Genomic DNA, 23,151 nt, shown 5'->3' with positions numbered 1-23,151 from the left:
TAGACTTAGAAGACCACTTTGATACGGCCTGCTCTCCTATTTCTTTCTCTCACCTAAATTGCTTTGAGTGCTTCATTTCCCATCTCTCTTCTTGCACATCGCTCTGCAGACTCCAAAGATTTAAGTCTTCCTGTTTTTCACTTTGATATCCACTCCTTCTGTTCCTCTCCCCATTCCTCCACTTTTTCTACTTTTGACTCCACTGCTCTCTCCATCTTTACCTCTCAAGTCTTTTGGACTTGGCCCACAATGAGTCTCGGTGGACCCCTCTTATCTCTTCTTCTGAGTGTGACCCAAATTGTCTCGGGTAGCCCAGCCCTGCCACTGCTGCCCGTGTTTGGAGTCCTTTTGTTGAGGAATGAGTCAGAAAGTTGGAACTGAAAACATTCACACACTGAAGGACATAGCATGCAGATAAATTGGCCTGCTAACCACTTCTCTCTCTTTCTTAGCTACATTAGGGTCAGGCGGGCTTAAAGATGTCTGACATACAACTGACATCAGTAACTTTCTACAGGTGGTCACAAATATTGCTCTGTTATGACACAACTAGATAAGATGTGGGAGTGTGTTGCTGCTGTCAGTAGAAAACCTGATCAAGCGTCTCAGAGTCACCTCACAGGAAAAGAAATTCGACTCAGACAACAAAGTAGACTTATTTCAGAGCTGGACTCAGGGTTGCTTTTTCTCCTAAGCTTCAAAGTAGATTCACATTTGGTCACTAAAAAAAATGTAAAGTAGTTTGGACTGATTTCTTCCTCTGAAATACTTCATAAGCATGTGCATGTCCCCATATTCAGTTGTGACAATCGTTTTTTTTCTGTTAATGCTGGATGTATAAATCTGCATGTTCTGAAGTTTTTATGTCACCAATTGATTTTCTTTGCTCCACGGTTTCCACAGAAAGATCAGGGAAAGTGCTGATCTTCCTGCAGCCAAACCTCAGCCTCTTCCTGATCTGAAAACTGTGTGTGCACAATCGTACAGCGTGACTTGCTGTTGTGATTACCGGTGTGGTGTGCAATGCTCACCAATTGAGAAGAACCCAACTTTCCCTCTTTAAACTTCTCCACAAATCTTGTTGGGTCACTGGACCCTGCCCCTTTGCTTTGTCCAGAAACTTACATTAAACTTGCAAGAGCGGTTCTCCAACATTTACTTCTCTTTCTCCAGCCTCTTTCTGCTCCACGACCTGTGGGTCAGCCTTGTTTGCAGATTCCTCTAGAGAAACAAATTTTTTTGTGTGTTTTTTGAATGATATAGTTTTACTTGATCAGGCCTCTAAAAACCTGCTTCGTTTCAAGGTGCCGCATGGCAAAAGGTTGGGGACGGCTGTGCTAAATAAACTATTTGTCTGGCTGATCATACAAAGCCTCTGTCATTATTCATTTAACAAAATGTGTTTCCATCGTTAATTAACTTTTTGTAGAAATATGCCCATGGTCATTGTAGCAGATGTTCATTTTGAAACCCTCATAATTAATTTGGTTATTTTCCAACTTAGAAATGTTTTCCAGGGCTTAATAATGCAGTGAGTGGACGCTGAAAGGATACATTATTATTTAAACAGAATGTGACCAAGTGGTGGTAACAGTTCCTGTGAAATCACAACTAGTCCAACTGGTGTGTGACACTAAGTTCACCATGGCAACTACCTGTAACTACTCATGACTCAGCTTCCTGTGTTACAGAAGAAAAAAAACATTTCCACTGAGGGAAGAGGAGAGAGAAATAAAGCTTGGTTTCTCAGGATCTTGTTTAGGAATTTGTGATTTATATATTTTCAGCAGCAAGTTTCACTCTTAAATGTAACAAAAGCTACAATAGATGATGATATAAATATGGCAGCAGCCAGAACAGCTAGAGGCTTTGGCTAATAAGTTTCCATGTCAGATCTGCAGATCCTTCAAGTATGAACACTGCTGTGTCCTGAAGCCAAACAGCTACTTCCTAATTGTGACAGTGGAGACACTCATGTGCACAGAGAGAGGGAGATATAGGCTACTGTAGGGTGTGTTTTTCCAAAGCTGACACTATTTGCCCCACTTCCAACCCATCATACACTCCATAACAGCGAACTGTTACCCGGGATGAAGTGGTGGTAGACAGCCCGCCAGACACACAGGCGGCTTTGACTTAAGAGAAGCTATCGATCAGAGCTGCAGGTCAGATACAAAACACTGAATCAAGGTTGGGAGTTACCTTCTTATCCTTCTTCCTTCCTCCCTCCTTCCCTCTGACCCAACACTTCCTTGTTTCTGATGTCTTTCATGTCTGCAAATCAGATCAGTAGAAACTGGCAGCTAAAAAAAACCCCACAAGCCATCAGACCGGCTCAAACACATCTGCTGTATGTGGGTAATTACAGCTAAACTGCATCCATCACGTAAGGTACAACAGAAACAGGGTTTTCCTCTACCTGTCCTTACTTGGTTAATGCCAGACAAAGATTTTTCTCCCCATTTGCTGTGATGACCTTCTGCTAAGAGACAAACAGGACCAGACACCGATCTAAACATTTCATGACAAAGCGTACATATAAAACAGGCTGGAGGAGAGCGTTTCTGTTGAGCTGACCAGAAAAGACAACATGCCATGGAGAAGAAGCCATCACTTGCATTTAGAGGAAGCTGTGGACAGCAGGGTGACGACAGAGTCACACTGTTTTTTTGACTATGTTTCCATTTCAGCAAATTGACACATTTAAATGTATGCAGAATAAACTCTTTGCAGTTACTATTTGCAGTGTATAACGGGATGTACAGACAACTTGCACTGGATTACTTTGACACTGAGAAAATCTTCTCTAGCAAGTTCAGGAGTTCAAAGGAGCATCTTTTTCTTTGATTTCTAAATGAATTATGACAGACCATATACTGTATATTCACATTACATCTACATTAGCAGTTTCTTGCATTTAGTTTTCTACAGTTATGACAACCTACTATGAAAAAGTAGTAAGACACTGCAGTGTCTTATGAAAATACAACTTACATGACTTAAAAAAAAAAAAATCTAACCAGTACTTTAAATGTCTGTCATTGAATGAAAACACCTTGTTTAACAAAGCATAAAAATCTGTGATCCAAAAATATGCCATACCCTGCCACATATCAATCATTCATTCATGTAAAAGGTTTGTCACAACTGTCAGATTCATTACGAAATTCTGTCCATCTTGTGCACCGGAGATGCATCTTCTTTGTTCCCTTTTAGCTCGGCACAAATATGCAACAGTCTCTCACCATCACCTGATGCTGTGGTTGTGACTGCCATTAGGAGGTGATAGAGTGCAACCTTCCTGAATTACATATGGTAAAAATCCCTCCAGGCCTGTTTAGGTCAGGAGATAAATGTGATCTCCAGACTTCCACATATATAACTCCAGGAAATGTTAGGCATTGAATCCCTCCACAGGTTTCCTTTTATCATATTCAAATGATTAACTATGTTGGTCATGTAAAAGAGAGGAACTGACTCTTAATCAAGACAGAGGAAAAGTGTGCAGTGATCACCTTGAGAGATCACGGGTGTGATCTGATCAGGTCAAGATGAAAGGCAGATGGAGAGGGAGGGAGGGGAGATGGGAGGCGTTGGAGTGAGGTGACACTTCTTAACAAGGTAACAGAAGGAGAAAGAAATGGACTGAGACAGTCAGATAGGAGATATGAGGAAGATAGAAGGTCAGATTCATTAAAAAGATACAAGAGTATGTTTGATTTTCTTTGCCCCAAGCTACCAGCTCTGCAGAACAACCTCACTGGCGGTGAGTTAAGGTTAGGTAAGATAATGATCATAATACACTGTCTGCACAGACAGGGAGACAGGCAGAGTTAGAAGAGAGACAGGTACAAAGGAAGAGTCAGAGAGAGAACCACTTTCAACCTGAAGAATGAGGCTGTTTTTGAAAATGAGCTCATTTAAAATAGCATTTCTTTAATTATTTGCTAGTAGGCCTTGGATTTTGGTCAGGTTTGACCCACTCCAACAGTCCTGAGAAGAATCACACCAGATAAACAGCCAAACTTTACTACTTTTGCTGTGTTACATATTTGGAGCAGTTCGCCAACATCCAGATAAAAACAAACAGTAGTTCTTTTTAAATTACCTGAGCTGGTTGTATTAGCATTAATACAGGATTTTATTTACCTGCTAGTGACAGTGGTTTTGTAGACACTTTAGCAGCGGTTTGTTGACACTTCTGTAAAACCACATCTGTCACAAATTCCAGACGTCTCCTTAAAAACATTAACTCTTGGTAGGAGAAGGGATGCAAATATTGTTTGTCCAACCCTCCTCCTGACACCCTCCCTAAGAGATTCGCATCACCATTAACAACATCCTGGCCACATGAGTAGCTTGTCAGGAAAATGAAACATAATTTATATGAAGTGTTTGAACAAATGATTAATGCAGCTTTTTTTTCTGGCGAGGACTGTCTCGGTAGAATTTATAAAAATGCTCTACTGGTCAGCACTCTGGAAGAAAATCCCTAAACTATTTGCATGTGTTGGGAGCCGATAGGAAGTGTGGGGGCAGAAGAGAGGAGAACACAATCTGTCCTCCTGTGTGCTCTCTGCGGAGCTGTGAGACAGAATTGCCATGGAAAATTTTAATTTAGCGAGTGGAATTAGCCCATTCAACCTCCAACAGTTCTCTTTGTTTTGTCAGTAGCTTTGCAGAGCAGTATCTGAGAGAAAATTAACTATTATTATTTGGAAAAAAAAACAAAACAATGTTTACCAAAACCAGTACTCAAGCCTTTATCACTAGCAGGATCGTTTGTGTCAGCTGAGTGGTTGTTTTATATGAGAATGATGATGTCCATTATCACAACAGTACTGCCTCAGGGGCGGATGACAGATCAAATTAAATCTCAGTGCCTATGTGTCAATCTTTTAACCTTTGCTGACAAACAGGCAAACAGCAGCAATGCATTTCTGAGCACATCAGGTTTAGATGTTCATTAAAAAAAACATCTTAATAATTCATTAAAAGAAAGATTACAGAAAAATTAGCAATTTATATGTATACAATAAGCCTATAATTATTGCCTTGATGTGTTTTCTCATTTCTCAGCTTCTGCCTTTGTAGGATCCATTTGTGCCAAACAGACACCAACTGGACCCCGTGTCAAAAGATAAAGGAAGGGTCAACTCTATTTGTAACATTCAAAGATGCATCATTTTCACAGTCCTCTCTACAGTGAATGAAAGGACAGAAAAATATGAGAGTGGCAATAAGTGGAGGGGGAACTTGAACTCTCTGCATAATGATGGACTGGAGGCTTGAGACAGAAAATAAATGAGCGACAGACAGCGATGGGGCGAGCGAGGAGAGAGAGTGTGGAAGAGATGTGACTGACATGTTCCCGACACTCAGAGAAAAATAAAAGTTATTAGTGCTGTTGAGGCAAAGGTACTCATATTTGAAGCCTTCCACTCTGCCACGTCAGATAAGAAACAATATTGGTCTGCCTGCACTCCAAATAAACAGCAGCCTGGACTATAGCACACACTTCTCATCTGCAGCTATCAATCAAAATCCTTGGAGAATGAAAGAGAGGATGGAAAGTCAGAGATTCACCTGTATAAGGTGCTCGACACCTTCTGTCTCTTCTCCTCAATTATAAGAGCATCAGCTCTTTTCAACATGGCGAGGATGATACTAACTGTCTACACAAGGCTTTATTGGAGCCTTGGATTCTTATAACAATGCAGAAATAAGATATATAGGCCTCCTTTTTTAACTACTCTCCTATACCTCTCACTAAAGTCAAATTATCTCTGAACTTTAAAAAATTGTCTGTTTCTGGGTGGTGTTTAGCTCAGTGGGTAGAGCACCCGCCACATGTGTTGAGGCTATAGTCCTCACTGCAGGTGGCCCCAGTTTGAATCCCGCTCCGAGCGGCCCTATCCTGCGTGTCATTCCCCATCTCTCTGCCTCCCCATTTCCTGTCTCTCTCAACTGCCCTATCAATAAAGGCATAAAGGCCAAAAAAAAAAAAAGTTGTCATTTCTGTTTATTTGCTTTTTTGATATTTTTCTTGGGGGAAACTTTCACCTTTAATGGATACTTGACTGTAGAGTGGTAGATAGGAAACCTGTATGAAAGTAAAGACTTCATTTATATTATATTTGATATTTGTCCGTCCGAACTCAAAAGGCATTGCACAGTACTTCCTGCTAACAATCCCATGATGCAGTGCTTTACATTTTATTGAACTGAAAATTACAGTTGTGCTACACTACACCTGTCAGAAAAATGACAATGATTAATAAGTGTCTGAAATCCCAATTTACTTTTTCCTCTTCTTCTTCTCTGTTCATAAAGAGTAGTGAGTCTTGGCTACACACTAATCAGTAAAGTCAGACATGACATGCCATCAATGATTCAGTGTTTGTTTTAACATTAATCAAAGCACTGTGAGCTCAGTTGCCATAGCAAAGCCATTACCACTGCTGCAAGTATATGGTGGTACAGTACATGTGAATGTCTAACATAACCTCCTCGATTACTTGTGCTTGATTTAAACAGTCGAGCTCATTTCCATTTAATTAGTTTAGTTTTGCCTGTTATTTCTCCTGATGTCAACTCACCATGACTCTAACCTCATCTGCCTCCACACAGATGAGCTTCCACACACATAAATCAGTCCAGTCAAGTTTCATATGATTTTCACACCAAATACTCATAATAATAATAAAACTAAAAAATCTCACTCATCTTGATTGCGTTTGACCAAGATGACATTTCATGAGCTGACTGGGAAAGTCTCAAAATTAAAACAAAATGTTCTGAAATCAATTTTGAAATATGGCAAAACACTTGTAAATTTCCTATTTTGTAAAAACATGAACGAGTTAGAACTTTCCTTACAGTAGATATGAAACCTGTGTGTCTTTTTCATGTCTTTAGCATTATTTTCTCTTCTATCCATGAAAATGTGTATTGCTGTAAACTCTATTCCCAATTGGTCTTTGAACCAATTATTGTCATATTACGTAATGGTAACACAACCAAGCTGTATACATAGTTCCTATTTTTTATCAGGTTATGTAGTGAAATTGTCCCACCCTTGATGACACATTTGCATATTTTTCACTCCATCTGATATTCTTCACCTCCACTTGGGAAGCAACATTTCCACAAACTACCACTGAGGTCTGTGAACACAACACAACCCTGTTTACTGTAAGAGTGACTTCACTTATGAAACTACAGGTGTTGTGTGAACACAGATATTTACCAGTCTGTTCAAACCTCTTTCCAACCTGTAGCTATCAGTAAACATACAGGAGCGATCACACATGCTGAACTGCTGCAATCTTGACTGTTACCATAGGAACACATTCTGACACACACACACACAGTGTTTTCCTCACCTGCTGCCATCTCCATCTGTTAACTGTTTTGTGTTGCTGATCTAATGAGAGATTTTATCAAGCTGGAAGATTGATAGATCCCTGCTCCCTCTGAATACACTGCTATCTCACTGACGGTCTGAGGACGGACCGTGCTGAAACACAGTACATGAGTCATGAGAAGAAGAAGAAGAAGAAGAAGAAGAAGAAGAAGAAGAAGAAGAAGAAGAAGAAGAAGAAGAAGAAGAAGAAGAAGAAGAAGAAGAAGAAGAAGAAGAAGAAGAAGAAGAAGAAGAAGGAGACAGAGAGAAAGACTTCAATCAGAAATAGAAGCAGGTTTAAACAGAAAAGAATCGAAGCAAAGAGCCAGATAGTGAAAGTAAGTGTAATTCTGAATGTTTATACTGGCCAAGATCTGGAAATAGATCTCCTTGCTCTTCACACATTCTCATCCATTTCACTCCCACAGCCAAGCTCTCAGCAGACCAAACATACAATTATAGTTTCGATTGAGAAAAGATGCAGGAGAATTAATTAGGCAGCAGTCAAGTTGGTAAAGCATTTCTCCATTACGACATCGCTCTCTGTTCCCTCCATCATTCAGCCTTAAACTAATGAAGGAGAGTGTAAGATAAAGAGAGAGTCATCATTATGTAATTAGCAGACACTTTTCTCTTGTATTAAATGTGCCTGATGAACCTTGGGATCCTTATAAATGCTTCCTAATCAGAGAGTGATTAGGAAAGACCTATGAGGGTAGAGAATGTGTATGTTTGTCATACGCGTGTATTAAAGGTATAACATAGATAGATAGATAGACACACAAACACACATACACAAAGTAAAACCATCTCACTACTCCCCCATTTGGGAGGGAGGAAGCCTGTAACGATAACAATCCATCCTTTTCTCTGCTGCTTTCCTTTAGATTGCATTTCTCCTCTAGAATCTCTCCATCCATCTGCTGAAATCCTATTTTCATGACAAACAATAAGACACACACACTCACTCCATCACTGCTCCCTGTAGCTGTCAGAGAACGGGTGGGGGAAGAGGAGGAGCGGGGGGGGGGTGGGGTGGGGCTGGTGATGGGATGCGAATGGAAGAAAATAACACGAATAAGGGGAGAGGTGACAGGAAAGGAATGGAAACACCGTGAATCACCAGAGAATTTGAGAGATTACCAATGAAAGGGCTTTTTGCCTCTGTGTGTGTGTGTGTGTGTGTGTGTGTGTGTGTGTGTGTGTGTGTGTGAGAGAGAGTAAGTGTGTGTGTGTGTGTGTGTGGTGTAGAGTCATAGTGGTTTGTTTCTGAGGCATCTAAACTCCCCCCAACTCGAAAACGGCTGAGATACAGATCAACGTCTCTCTCTGCACATTCGTCTCTTTGTCTATCCATTTCCTTCCCTCTGTCTACCCATACAAGCACGTTCATATAAACATCCATCCCAGCTGTACACACAAACGTCAGTGAAAGACCAGGTTTGACTGGCCCAACTTCAGCTTGCTGTATATTAAGAGACTGTCAAGCTCACGGAGATCGTCAGTACTGTACTCACCGGCCTTCTCAGTCCTGTGTGGTGGATTGCCGAGCTCCTGACCAGGCAAACAGGGACACAGCCCATCACATTTTACTGAGATTGTCTTCCCAGAAAGGCAGCTCTGAAACTCCAGCTTACACTGCAAAAAAAAAAACCAACAAAAAAACATGGGTTATGGAGGCTTTATTTCACAGTCTCCAGGGCTGAAAACCTCTTCACTGAATCTATTATCTTGCACCTGACCTCACCAAAGTCATATTTTAGGCTTTACGGCACCGATTTTGACTGTTCTTAATCAAATCTGTTTTACTTCATAGAAGAAGTTGATTCAGTGGGTATCCCTTTAAAAGAAATAAAACTATACAGTCGCAAAAACAAGGATGAATCACAAATTCTTGGCACTTAATATCCAGGATGTGTAACTGTGTTGCACTTATGCAATTCCAACCGAACCAAAACTTTGACGACTAAACTGTCTTTGTGCAGCTGATTAAGGAAAAGATTTGCTGAGACAGGATTGGTCATTTATCTTCGATGAACAGATATGTCCATAAGGCAGCCATGTAGACACACCATTAGACACAGAGATGCCGAACGATTTTCTATTATTCACTGCAGTACAAATGTAATGCAATGCAAAAAGCAAGATGGACTACTTCAGAATGTAATTTAACAGTATAAATTTCATTTCAGGTAAGTGAGGGGTAAGAAATTGTTTGGACTAGTTGGGGGAGAAAAAAAATCCAATTACAAGATCCTTTCAAGAGGAAAAATGAAAACTGAGATGAGTTATGTAAATTCTATTTGCGAGATGATGACGACAGGTTTTGTCAGGGTGAGACCATGACTGTGCATAAACATCTAAACACATATCATGCCATACCCAGACTTAGCCTTTTACCCCCAGCACTTTAATTTCCCACATTCTAACTCAAATCCATCATTTCCTCCCTGTCACCTCTCTGATAGCGCTGCTAATGTTGCTTAATAGAATTTGTTGACAAAGGAACAGCGCTCTGTCCTGTTCTCAAGATATTGAATTAGTTGTCTGGGGAGGGAGAGAGGACAGAGACAGAGACAGAGAGAGAGAAGGAGAAAGCCCAGGAAATGGATGACCTCCCCCAGTCACTGTCAGCACACCGAGAGGCCCCATGAATCTTTATGTTTGTCTCTCTCCTGGGGTTAATGTGGTTTTGATGAAACAGTGCTTTAACACCTGACTTGGTGAAGTAAAAATAGAGGAGGAGAGGAGAGGAGAAGGGAGAGGAGAGGAGAGGAAGGATGATTTAAGAGGAGGGAAGTAATGGACTTAACTTAGTGGGCTGAAACCTCTCAGGAGATAAGAGCACTGTCCTCTTAATAGGATATTGAGTGTGTGTGTGAGTGTGCGTGTGTGTGGTTACGATGAGGGAGGCATGTAATGTAATAATAAAACATGAATGAGCTTGAGACCAGCAGCTCACTGGTGAGCAGAGTTTAAGTTGGGCCACAGGGACCCATCACTCCACCAGCTAACTGAACCCCTCCAACTAAATTACCGCAGAGAGCAGAGGGACTCCCCAGGCCTCCGCCTCCTTTTGTTCTTCCTCTTGTTTCTCCTTCGGCACCTCTCCTCCTCAGCACAGCCTCAGCTCACAGATACAGTAGGTGGGTTGTTAGGAAAGCCAATGCCCTGACTTCCTCGTGCACAGGGAAGTGAACCTCCCACCCTCAGCTTGTCTACTTCTTGGTTGGAGGCTTGACTGAAAATCACATCATCACCAAATATCTGCATGTCCATTTATTTCCTGCAGCACTAAGCTGAGAAACATAGCTGATGTGTGGATGAACAACAAGCTTCGTGGCAAAGAAAACACGAGTGCAGTTGAATTCCTTCTCTGAAAGAGTTGCTTATATTGATTCTGTGTCCTCAGACAGTTATATCCCTGAATGAAACGCTGCAATTAATAAATAACACAGAGCAAATGACAACAGTCTGTAGGCATCCCGAAAGCTTGTTGCTTTCTCTACTTTGCCAATATTCCTGTCACAAAGACTTTGATTCAGCTGTGCAAGACACTCAAGAGATGTTTTTTATTGCCCATTTGTATGAGGTTCATGTGCATTGTATTGTGCTTCACCCCTGGCAACCAAAAGGCTGAACGCAGTAACAATAAGATATTAATGTGGACGTCAATAAGAATTCACAGTCTCTTCCACCTTATTTCACTTGCTCTTCTCCTTTTGTTCACTTCCTTCTTGACTAATCACAAAGGTTTAAGCTCGCCTTTCTTTTCTCCTCTATCATGACAAGTGATTACTGTGTGATTTAATGTGGCAGAGAGTGAGTGGCTGGAACTGGGGCTATAGAGTAAGATGACATGATGACGGTTACAGAGCTTTCCCTAATCAACCAGAGGTGACTTTTAGCTGCTGGAAAGGCGTCTGATAGCTGACCCTGTTCCAGCTGAGACCAACACCTGGAGGAGGGTAACATTTATATTCAGTATTACACAGGGTCGATAATCAGCATAGGTAAAGAATATGAAACTTAAAGGGAGATAAATGGGAAAGAGACATCTCACCTTGGAGGAGTAGGTGTGTCCATCAGAGCCACACACAGGAGTTGATTCGAGGGCCGAGCAGAGCCTACATTTCCCATGAGGACTGGCTTCAAGCCTGTGCTTGTGGCCCACGCTACCCTTCCTTGGTTTCACACTGAAGGAGAAGAACCAGAGATAAATACTTCTTAATTTCAGAAAGTCGTGAATCTGAATTTTGACATTTGACAAGGTCTCCTGCACATATTCCTTCTCCCCTGTTTGTCTGTGTATGTGTGTGTGTGTGCTGTGAGCGTGTCTACCTAGCCTGGCTCCTGGCATTACTACACACCTGACGGCAATCTACTCATCTCCAACTGTTCAAGTGCTCCGGCTCACCCTTCACTCCTCCTCGCCAGATTGTTCAACCTGCTGTAACTCTCTAGGCCACCTTGTGTTTACTTGACAAATGTGTTGTGTTTTCCTGGTTTCCCCTCAGTGATCAGAACTCTTGCTCACACTGCCTTCTCATCTGCCAGACTACACCTCAGACCTCTGGCTTCAGCCGGAAGCCATCTCACCTCCTCCACAAACAGCCAGCCTGCCTCCACCCTCACCCTTCACCACCCTTCAACTATTTTTCTAATAAATACTTTGCCAACATTCCCAAGGAGTCCTGCGTCTTTGTCCAAACATTACCTGAACCGTCACAACACACATGACCACAAAACAAAGAATAACACCTACACTGTTAGAAGCCAGAACCTTTCTAGTGTATATATTGAATTCTCACAAACATTGCTGTCATAAATCCATGTGGGAGGGAAACTCAACTCACAACTGTTCAGGCAGGAATATTCTCCAAACTAGCAGAATCATTTTTCGACTGAGCAGAAAGTTTGAAAGTGTTTGTGGTTTTCAGGGTCAGCTGAAGCAGAGCGAGTCCTGATTGGTCCACCGTGGCCTTTTCAATAACCAGTGTAATTACGTTTGATCCAAATCTCGCAGCAATTTTCTTTCTAAGTGCTCTCACTGAACACCCTGCTGCCTCCTGATCCATCGAGCAGAGATGGAATTAGAGCCAGAGAGACTCTCTATGGAGAAATGAATGTGACGACAACAAATGGTGCAAAGTGAACATCATCTACTGAAGTGATCAGGTGGAGGTTCTGGGGTCATATGTATAACCTGTTTCACAGCGAGAATATTTCAGCATGTGATTATGTAACACATGATTCAGAGGAAAACACAACTTGAACCAAAGCCTAAAAATGTCTGCACTTTCCAGTTTATTTATTCTTTATTAATTTATTACAATTTGATTTGGTTACATTTTGATTTAATTTGACAAATAAAACACACTGAGCAAATGCACACAACCATCCAGATTATCAGGTATAGAAGGCTTTTTTTTTTTTAATTATAAAAGGTTAGAAAAGCATTAGAAAATGAAGAAGGTAAAAATGTCAGGCATCCACATGTGTATGAATGGAATACAAAATATCATCACTCATTACTTATAATACAGGCACACCAACACTAATCAGTTGGTTGTGTTTGATGCCTGACTGCAGAATACTGTAACTGGAGCTGGCATTAAACTAAGTAGACAAGTATACTAAGTGCTCGCAGGGCCAATATCACAAGCTGTCAGACTTCAGACAGACATCTATGTTCATCTGTTGTACGAAGCTATTTAGTTTTTGACTACCTTAATAGGATTAGTTTAAATCTTTTAAAAACTGACATGGCGACCATGTTAAACCACTCAGTTCTGTTCAGAAGCCTGCTGGTATATTCAACAATTAGAAGGACATTTTACTGTGAAAATTCAGTGAAAAATAGGACAATACAGGTGACAACTTTTGATGGATAAAATTATAGAGAAGAACTGAGATGATGTCATTTCATAATGTGGCAGTGCTTCTGCGAACTCATTAGTTAGGCTCAGGACAGTTTCTTTGGTCAAACAAAAGACTGTCTGACTGTCTTTAGACTTATTGAAGAGAAAAATTATGTAACACTACTGTCAAGGCAAAACTGGCCCCTGTATTAGGATTTATAGCTTAAATTTCAGACCAAACTCAAATAGTTTATAATGTCACATTTAAGTAGGAGTTTATCTTTACTCTCTTGGGAGACATGTACACCCTGTAAAACAACAACGTTCCCAGGCAGCCTGTCAGCCACTGTCTTGGTTCTTTAGAAGTATCACACTGATCGACCGAGCCACAGTGATTGCCACAGCAGATTAGACATGCACACTGCACTGATAAACAAAACAGTGCTGGCAGACACGGCAAGACAGAGGTAAGATGGAATTTGTGGGTTGATAAACATTGTCTGAGACGCTTGCCCTCATCTTCCTCCCAATCAAACCCACTGGTTCTCATCCTCTCTGATCAAGCTCTTTTTGCATAAATGCAGTGAAGCACAAGACTGTGTTCAAGTTATTAGTGTGATTCGAGAGGTGGGATTTCTTTGGCCAGGAAATAGACAGAGACATTAGACAGCTACAGAAAGATCTATAGACATATTAACCTCAAACAGAAGCAAGAGAGTCACCTCTCTCTCCCTCATATACCCGTGTACTTCGGCCCCCTGCTGAGAGATTCCATGTTGCTCTAATCTGGAAAGGCTCTGATTTGACGGTACTACAGCTCCCTCACAGCAGGTGCTCACAAATTAATAGGGCAAGCCTCCATAAAGGTTCCCGAATTATAGCTTGCTGGTAATTTAAATGTACAAGCCTGCAGCCGAACATTATCAACCAATAAGAGAAGTCAGGTCTGTGTAGGACCACATCAATTTCCAGAAGAAGAAGAAGAAGAAGAAGAAGAAGAAGAAGAAGAAGAAGAAGAAGAAGAAGAAGAAGAAGAAGAAGAAGAAGAAGAAGAAGAAGAAGAAACTCTGCTTATGGTGTTTGCATTGTCCACTGCCTATACAACAACACGTATCTGCTTGAGGAAAACACTGAATAATAATGGTATCGTGAGAGCAGCAAAGTTTGGATTTGTCCTCTGAGAGGTCACTGTGTTATGCTAATTGTCATGTAGATAAAACAATATCATGGTCCAAAGCTTCAGTGAGTGATGCTGGTGGGGAAATACAGATTTCAGGTGAATCATTTGACATATTAAGTGGCAAATAGGACTTGTAATTAATGCATTACAAAGGAAAAGCATTAAAACAAAGTATCTTAGGAGCTAATGACTTGAGGAAATCAATTAAACCCAAGACGGAGACAAAACGCATTGGCATGTCTTTTGGGGAAAATGCTTCTTGAACTGAGAAATTGAAAAGCTTTAAAACTGGCAACATGACAAGGTTGAAAACCCAAACAAATTGTGTGCTGACAGAGTCCAAAGAGCAAACAGATACTTTTATTAAAATTAATTGGTGTTGAGAATATGTGTCTGTATGTCTGTCTGCTGGGTGTACTGTGTCTAACTGGCCCTGAGGATCTGTAGCGTATTAAAGTTCAACTTGTTTGTTGTTTTTTGGAGATAACACAGATGCTGAGAAATGAATGTCACATAACTGATTCTTACCTGTGAGCTGGCTGCTTGTGATTGGTGCAGACGGCTGTCTGGTAGTCATGGCTGACACACACTTTGTGAGGAGGACAGCGCACCTTCAGACACGGATCCTTGGTGGCATCTGGGCCTAGAGGGAGAGAGCAGGGACAAGCTTAATCTCAGAACGGCAAAAATAAGCAAGTGGAAACAGAGAGCAAGAGGATCAGCACGATATAATGCTGAACTAATAGTTGATGCAGCAAAACATCAGTCCATTCTTTTGGTTTTCTAGCTGGTAAAGCCTTACATTCAACCAAGTGAAGCAGGGAGAAAAATAAAGAGAGGAAGAACGGTAAAAGGTATGAAGTAAACGTTGAGTTTTCCGTGGCGTGACCTGCTCTTAATGAGGACCATGCTCTCTGAGCGACGACCCCATCTTCTCCCAAATCAATCTCCACTGTGACATTATCGCAGTGGCAGCCAAGCACAGCTGGCTGGTGTCCAAGGTGACAAAAGATCAAAGCAGCTCATTGACTCTGAGCATTGTGTCGTTTCACACTAGGCTAACAGCGCAAACCCACTTTCATTTGACAGATAGAAGAAAAGAGAAAAACAGAGTGTGGAGGAGGTGAAAAAGAAATGACACAGTGGCAATAAACGAGAGAGAGATGAGAGGTTTTAGTACAAATGAAGTGAGAGACAAGCCCACATCAGGCAGTGGCCTGGTGCTCATGGTGACCCTGTCAATCAACAGCCGGTGGGCTGCGCTAGATGTGGATAAAAGAAAGATAAAAAGCCTTTATAATGAACAAAACCAACAAAAAAGACAAAGCTAATAAAATGAGATCAAAGCCAAAGGGGGTTTTAAACTACATACAGAGACCACATGCCGTCGTCATGGTAAATGGACTAAAAATGGTTTAAAATCCTGAGTTAATTAAGACTGACTACAGAGTGTATAGATCAAAGCCCTGTGTTATGTACTAGCCATTAGCATGTGGCTGCTAACATCACAGAATGAGAGTGGCCTTGTCTCCATTAGAAGCCTAATGGGTTATGTTTGAGCCACAGCTGGTGTCTGATGTGAACATCAACTAGTTTCTGACCTGATCGCACACTACGCTGCTGTTTACATGCTGGTTTATCAGCATTAAATCAGCCAGAGACTCAGACAGGATGGCAGTTTTTCTTTTCTCCGCTCGCAGTAACACTGTAATCTCTACAACCAAACGTAAGAATGAATGAACATCTACACACCACTTGTAAACATACGTAACTCTGCCAGAGGATATTGGAAAAGCTTTCTTTATCTTCAAGGTAGAAGATGGTGAAGCTTAGATAGTCTCAAGGGAGGAGATTCATAGCACACTGCACACATCCATCAGAAATGAGCACACACTAGCTTCCTTTAAAACACATACACAGATGCATAAACACATTTACAAGCCTGCGTGCCTTCTCATATTCTCCAAAACGCGGAGAGATAGCTGTCTGTTCTGCAGTGTGTTTCTATCGGCTGCTTATTTGGGCCTGCCTCCACCTCCATCTATCAGTGCTGGAGGAAACCTGTCTAATTTCAATTGCTTCAAAACAACTTTATCACTGCGAGGAAGTGAGAGATGAAGGGAAGTGAGGAGAGAGGAAGTGGGGGGGGGGGGGGGGGTGGGGGGGGGGGGGGTGGGGGGATGTATCTGGTTAACAGAGGACTGGAGGACAATTTAAGATCAGTGCGTGACCCCCCCTCTCGGACAAATTGGAAATGAGACACACACACATACAAATGAGCAAGTCAGTTTATCCACCCACACACACAAATATGCAAAGCATTGCGTGTAGAGCATTATGCAGATAAAATTTTCTCATCAACAGTAAAATAGTTAATTTGGAAAGACAATGATGCTCTGAATGTGAAATCATTTTCAGATGATGCGATTTAAATAGAGGAGAGGAGGGGAAAGGAGAGGAGAGGAAAGGAGAGGAGAGGAGAGGAGAGGAGAGGAGAGGAGAGGAGAGGAGAGGAGAGGAGAGGAGAGGAGAGGAAGAAAAGTGACTAGAAAAGATGAGAGGTAAACAGAAAGCAAAGGCAAAGAAAGGGAAGAATAGTGGAAAGAAAAGGAAGGAAAAGGAAAGAAAAGGAGAAAATGACAGGATGAAGAGGAGGAGGAGTGTTGGGTAAAAGAGAGTTTTATCCATCTATTTAAAGCTTGAGTGAGCAGCATTGGTGGTTAAACCAGCCAATCAATTGTAATGCAGGAGCACTGCAGCACACTCTTACCACCTCTCTTTCACTTTCCTCAACACGTGGCTCTCATCTCCTTTTATTCCTCTCTCTTTCACTAATCTTAAGTATGACTTTATTCTCATCTTTGAGTGTGTGAATAAGTTCATTTGCATGAGCACTTCACTCCATTCGCTCCAAAGTGTCAAGTAAAACTTCTTTTCACACTCTAAACCACATTTTTACCTTGAAAATGTTATTGATTTATGTAAATGGACAAGGTCGCCTGCTGCTGATAAAGACTTTGCCAAATGAACAAGTGTAAAGGATTTGTGCTTGTGTGTGTGTGTGTGTGTGTGTGTGTGTGTGTGTGTGTGTGTGTGTGTGTGTGTGTGCGTGAAGTAAATATTATGATTCCTCATCAGACACTGCTGAATAGAGAAACTGTGAAGACAGTGCTCTGAAACTGGAGGCTAATAAGGGAGGAAGAAGCAGGGAGAAGTGAAGTCATGTGTGTGTATTTTTTATAATGTTAGAGGTACAGTCTGTGAGCAGGAACAGCAGTTGTACACATAGACACCACTACTAATTTGTTTGGCCATATGTAAGGTTGACTGATGACCCGCGGGTGCTGGGTTACCAGTCTGGAGGGGTGAGACAGATGGAAGAGTTGGCAGAGCGGTGGCTGAGGGCAGTGAGGGCACAAGACAATGGCAGATGATTAACAAATAGACACAAATGTCCCCAGTTTGATTTAAAGTGAGGTCTATTTACGCTTAGTGTGAGACTGACACAGTTTGGTGCTGACTGCTGTTCCCAAACACTTGCTTGGGTATAAACACGCTATTGTTATGATCTTATAAATCTTGTGTATTTCAATTAGAGACACTTACATCCAAGGATCTGACCATTTATAGCAAATGGCCACATTGTTACATTTGGCAGGAAAAAGCTGTGCTCAAACTCATACAATGAAACAATGATTATTCCGCTTGGAGACCTAATCCTCCTGACACAGAAATACAACACCACCATCTACCCATCTAACGTCTGTGTCAGACTGTAAAATCTTAATGTTGAGGTATGCCAGATGGTGGTGAATATATATATATATATATATATGTATTGTATATATGTGTGTGTGTGTGGGTGTGTGTGTGTTATATAATGTTATTATATATAATAATAATAATATTACAGCAGACACTTGTAACCACTGTGTAATCATCACCACTGCTCTCGTGTAGCAAAACAATAAAAGGTACATGGCCAAAGCAATGCTCCTTCTTTGCAAACCTCTAAACAGGAGTAAGGGCAGTGCTGTCATTTCCTGCTGCATTTTGGTGTCTTGGCTTGTAAACAAGAGCTATAGCAGCGGCACATTGAAGGATTTTGGTCCTACATTTCTGACAGTCAGAGTTTTGATGCTGACTTTGGTCCTTGGTTGCCAAAGCTCTAAATTGGCTGCTAGTGGACTTGTCTCACAGTGTGGCCTAGAACCAGAGGTTTTTTTTTTTAAGACTAATGACCAATGATTTCATCATGTTTCTCTCACGATGTCAACTTTTGTCTGCGACCGAAACTGTGCAGTGTAAAGGGACCATTATAGGAAGGGACTGGGGGTGGTGAAGGCAGCAAACGGTGTTGGCACGACTGTATCAGTGCATGAATATGACTGGACGTTGCCGGTCAGCTGACAGCCAAGCAGCTGGTGAAGCAGCTGAATGAAGCAGTTGATGCTAATCAGCAATGTGAATTCAGTGCCTGAGCCAACTATATTCTCCATTTGCGAATTCACAGTTTAAATTAATTCCTTTTCTAAATGAATTTATATTCAAATCTATGTTTTATGAAATATAATGTAATTAACAGTAGAAAGAAAACGTTGCAGCCCTATGATGTGAACACTCCTGTATATGGCTGCGTTGTAAGACCCTGTAGGATCTTGACTTTAAAAATGTGTTGACATGGGCACCTTGTGGCTGCTGTATATTTCACTGCTGTGTTGCTGCATGCTTTGAAAGCTCTACTGTTGCTGCAAACCCAGAATCATCCCAGCTACCATCTGGTCAGATCTGCTTTTATATACTGGGGGGTGGGATCAATATAGTCCTTGGTTGGTAGCTCATGCTCAGAGAACACAGCAAATACATAAAAGAAAATATATTCCCTGCTGATACCCAAAGTTGTGTTGCATCTTAGAGAAGAAATACAGTAACAACAAAGCTTCATCTGACTGAACATGAAGATGAAAGTCATCATTAAGCACATGTCAAAATTATGGCCGTGTGTGTGGCTCTATTTTCTATGAAGGATCCATAAGCTCTCTGTGTACATGCAAAGGAATAAGTGAATGCAATGCGAGGTTTATTTTTTCCAAGTTCCTTTGAAAGCATTTGTCTTTTTATCCACGCTGTGGTTTTAACAAAGGTCTCACAAGTCATTTAACAAGAGCTCTACTCATCGTTGTGCTCACGTCCCAGCAATCACTGCTTTGATCCTCTGTGTGTGTAGGTGTGGCAGTGTTGCAATATATCTACTGTACCATCATCCTGCCCTCGCTCTACATTCCTGCCATCACCGCAGTTATGGTGCTCTCTTGTGCACAATGTGTGTCCATCCATTAGAAAGGTTCATGTAGTGACTTCCATCACCTCCCTCTCTCCCTCGCCCTCTCAGCGTCGATGGCTCATAGCCCTCAGGGAGCCACAGGGCAAACACAGCCAGCTAGAGGAGAGCTAGAAACAGCCGATTGGCTCAGGAAAATTAAGACACCCATTCTGATTCAGCTTAGTGCCTCTGTATATATAACACTGAATGAAAAATTAATCAGCTATTTCATTACATTTAACAATTGCGGCTGTTCCATTTATTTTATTTGTGTACAGTTTATTTGGTTCAGCTCACTCACACTAATGCAGTGTCATCCAACAGTCTTACAATAAATCCTCCTTCATGAAGGTTGTAACATTCAGTTTTTATTGAATTTGTTTTGGAGAGGTGTTGATTTGAAGGCTGTCACTTGTGGTGCTGTTGAACTCCATTAGACAGAAAAGGTTTTCTGTTATTTATCCCACCCTTGTTGATATAGATGAGGTAGACAAAATAATACTGGTCCATATGATACAATAGAATTAAAAAGCACCACAAACTGCAGCCTCTAGAATGACCATAAAGTGGAAAATAAAGTCAGATTTAGCATGGCGTACCTAATTAACTGCACACTGCATGTATACACCAAGCTTTAAAACGCAGGATATTACATTTTGAGATGAAATGAATGAAAAGATTGTGTTGTTTGTTGTGGCACTCTTTGTTGCACCGTGATTCATGAAGGCAATCTTCAAATACAGCAATTTATTGTCTACAGTACGCAAAAAATACTTCTTAAAAAAGCTCCTGGATGATTCAGCCCTGAACATATCTTCCAGCTATTTAATTGCTGCAACATTTCCAAGTGGGTTCCTGGCAGAAAAGCACATTATACTTGAAGCTGTAAAATTTTATTACAATTAAAGCTGACAGGAAATTGCACTATTCTTCCACTTTTTTGTCTCCTCAAGGTTTTCTCTCCCTAGTTTCTTAGCCTTAATGTTCCTTAAGAGACAAGAAAAAGTGGCTATAGAGAGAGCGGTAAGATAAAACACCGTTCCTGTGTCCTCTAATACTGGACGGTGTCCAGAATAGACTGCAGGGATTGGATAATAAAGATAGTCATAGTCCAATAGAATAGGCCACATCACCAACAAGCCCTGTCAGAGAGCAGAGGATGACCTTAAATTAATTGATGCTGAGCTGGACGTGGGTCAATGAGGTGTTTTTGTAGTCTGTGTGTGTGTGTGTGTGTGTGTGGGTGTGTGCTCCTTTATCGACACTGTGCTCCATTGCTCTCCATTGTTTGCTCTCCCCAGCTGCTGTTTCTAATAGCAAATAAACAAGAGTGAAATTAAATAAACAAGAGCTTCAACAACCATTCCCCAAGGATACATTTCTGACTGTTATTAGAAAAATGAGCTTCACTTTCAGGCCCTGATAAACTAATTAAAAAGGTGTTTCTTCTCTTTCACCTGGGGGGCTGCAGAGTAGAGCAAGAACTGGAGAGAGAGAAAACAGAAAGACAAACAGATCAGGAGGAGATAAAACCTCCTTCTCTCTCTGCTTTGTGAGTGTTCCTCAGGGTCTGACTGTTTGCCCTGTGAGAGGCATTGGTGCGAGGGATGACAGAGAGGAATGATGAAGGCATGAAGGCACACAGAGGCCTCTGGGAGAATGGAGTGATAGAACAGATTCACCATCCAGAAAATTAATTATTGAAAACATGGGTAAATCATATTATTGTGGATGTAACTGAGGAATGGAGAAGATAAACAGGCTGTTTCAGTTTGAATGTCAGAGACGAAACCGCAGAGGAGAAAAATATCTGGAGAGAGAGGGAGGCTATTGACTATCACTTACAAACTGAATATTCATCACTGCCACACAACCACTATACACACAGTCACACACACACACACGCATACACACACATTGTTGCGAAAAGCCTCATAATAGGATGTTTTGTGAGGCTGTTGCTGGCAGCAAGACATTTTTTAAGAGAACGCTATGGAAGCAAATAATCAAAGTCTTTGAAGACGGCTTCAAAGCAAAGGAGCATGTGCTCACAAGAGGGCATTAAATTCAGGTGGAAGTTTCTAATTGTCACAGTCTAAAGAAAGTTCTACATAACCTTTTCTGCTTCAAGTGTGTTTACAATTCGAATCATCGTTAAGGAAAGCTGAGAGAGTAGAAATAGAACAGAATATGCATGAAATTTGTTTGGCTTGAGGGAACATGCACACGCTCAGAGAAATACGAGCAATGGTTGATGTTAAGTCTGAAGCTGTTTCCCCCTCCTTAAAACCAGTCGGAAAGGCGAACAGGTCAGTGTATGTGCTGTGCGAAGGGCTTCATTTCAAACATGCCAGACAACTATGGACATGCTCGTGGTTCTGAGAAGCTTCGCTAACGCAGTGCTTTGAGCTAAATGCTACAGTGACCATGCTAACATGCTAATGTTTACCAGGTATAATATTTACCATGTTCTTCATCTTACTTTAGTGTTTTAGCATGCTAGACATTTGCTAATTGGCACTAAACACAAAGCACAGCTGAGGCTGATGGGAATGTCCAACCAGACTTGGACCAAGGAGAAGTCACGATCAAGGTCATTAGGATTCATCGTCTGGAAGAACGTCTGTGCAAAATCTGGTGTCAATCTATAAAGTATTTGAGATATTTCAAGCTGGACCATGTGGTGGCCGACAGAGACATCGCCATCCCTTGAGCCACGCTGCTAATGTGGCTAAAAAACAGAACGAACTCACTGCAATTAGCGTCACTGTCCATGTTTTTATGTTTCTCATAATTTACATTTTAATGCAGAATGAAAACCTTTTGTATGAAAATTAAAGTCATCGACTGATTTAAGCTGCTTTATTTTTGTCTGGTTGTCTGTGGTAGAGTTAGAGGTGAATGTTGTGCTGTGCTGTGCAGGAAGAGAAGGTTTCACTTTTATTCCCTCTTATACTTGTACAATGTCAAGTGGTGTCTTTTCTTCTACTTTAAAGAAAGATTCTCCAGACTCTTAATTGGCTATGTGTTATTGCCAGACAAGCAGTTTGTGGCGGTTTGACCTTTAGTCAATTTCAGGAGTGGACACAATAAAAGACCACACACTTGACTTATAGCCTGATTCTTCGCTAACACACTGTGATCCCTTCCTCTTTTTCCACTGTTCACACACACACACACACACACACACATACTTGTACTTCTATCTTTGTGAGGACTCTCATTGACATAATGCATTCCGTAGCCCCTTACCCTAACCTTAACCATCACAACTGAGTACCTAACCCTAACCCTGACCCTGACCCTAACCTTAACCTAAACCTAATTCTAACCATAACTGTAAAACCAAGTCTTAACCCTCAAAATGTGATTTGAAGGTGTC

At 41.3% G+C, this 23,151-nt stretch overlaps 1 protein-coding gene across 3 annotated transcripts in view; it reads right to left on the bottom strand.

The window, feature by feature from the left end:
- spock1 (SPARC (osteonectin), cwcv and kazal like domains proteoglycan 1) overlaps positions 1-23,151 on the bottom strand; it is an 89,491-nt gene that overhangs the window by 8,151 nt on the left and 58,189 nt on the right. For all 3 annotated transcript variants that reach the window (XM_071457515.1, XM_071457514.1, XM_071457516.1), the window contains 3 exons: positions 14,975-15,089; positions 11,469-11,601; positions 8,923-9,043 (listed from right to left, as the gene is read on the bottom strand). In XM_071457515.1, the coding sequence (XP_071313616.1) occupies positions 8,923-9,043; positions 11,469-11,601; positions 14,975-15,089 (369 nt within the window). The remainder of the gene's footprint in view (positions 1-8,922; positions 9,044-11,468; positions 11,602-14,974; positions 15,090-23,151) is intronic.

The sequence above is a fragment of the Trachinotus anak genome, unplaced genomic scaffold, assembly GCF_046630095.1.
Source record: "Trachinotus anak isolate AG129_WGS33_773 ecotype Australia unplaced genomic scaffold, CSIRO_AGI_Tana_v1 ptg000021l, whole genome shotgun sequence".
Lineage (NCBI taxonomy): Eukaryota > Metazoa > Chordata > Actinopteri > Carangiformes > Carangidae > Trachinotus > Trachinotus anak.
The sequence above is the reverse complement of the archived record's forward strand: the minus strand, read 5'-3'. Positions and strand labels throughout refer to the sequence as shown.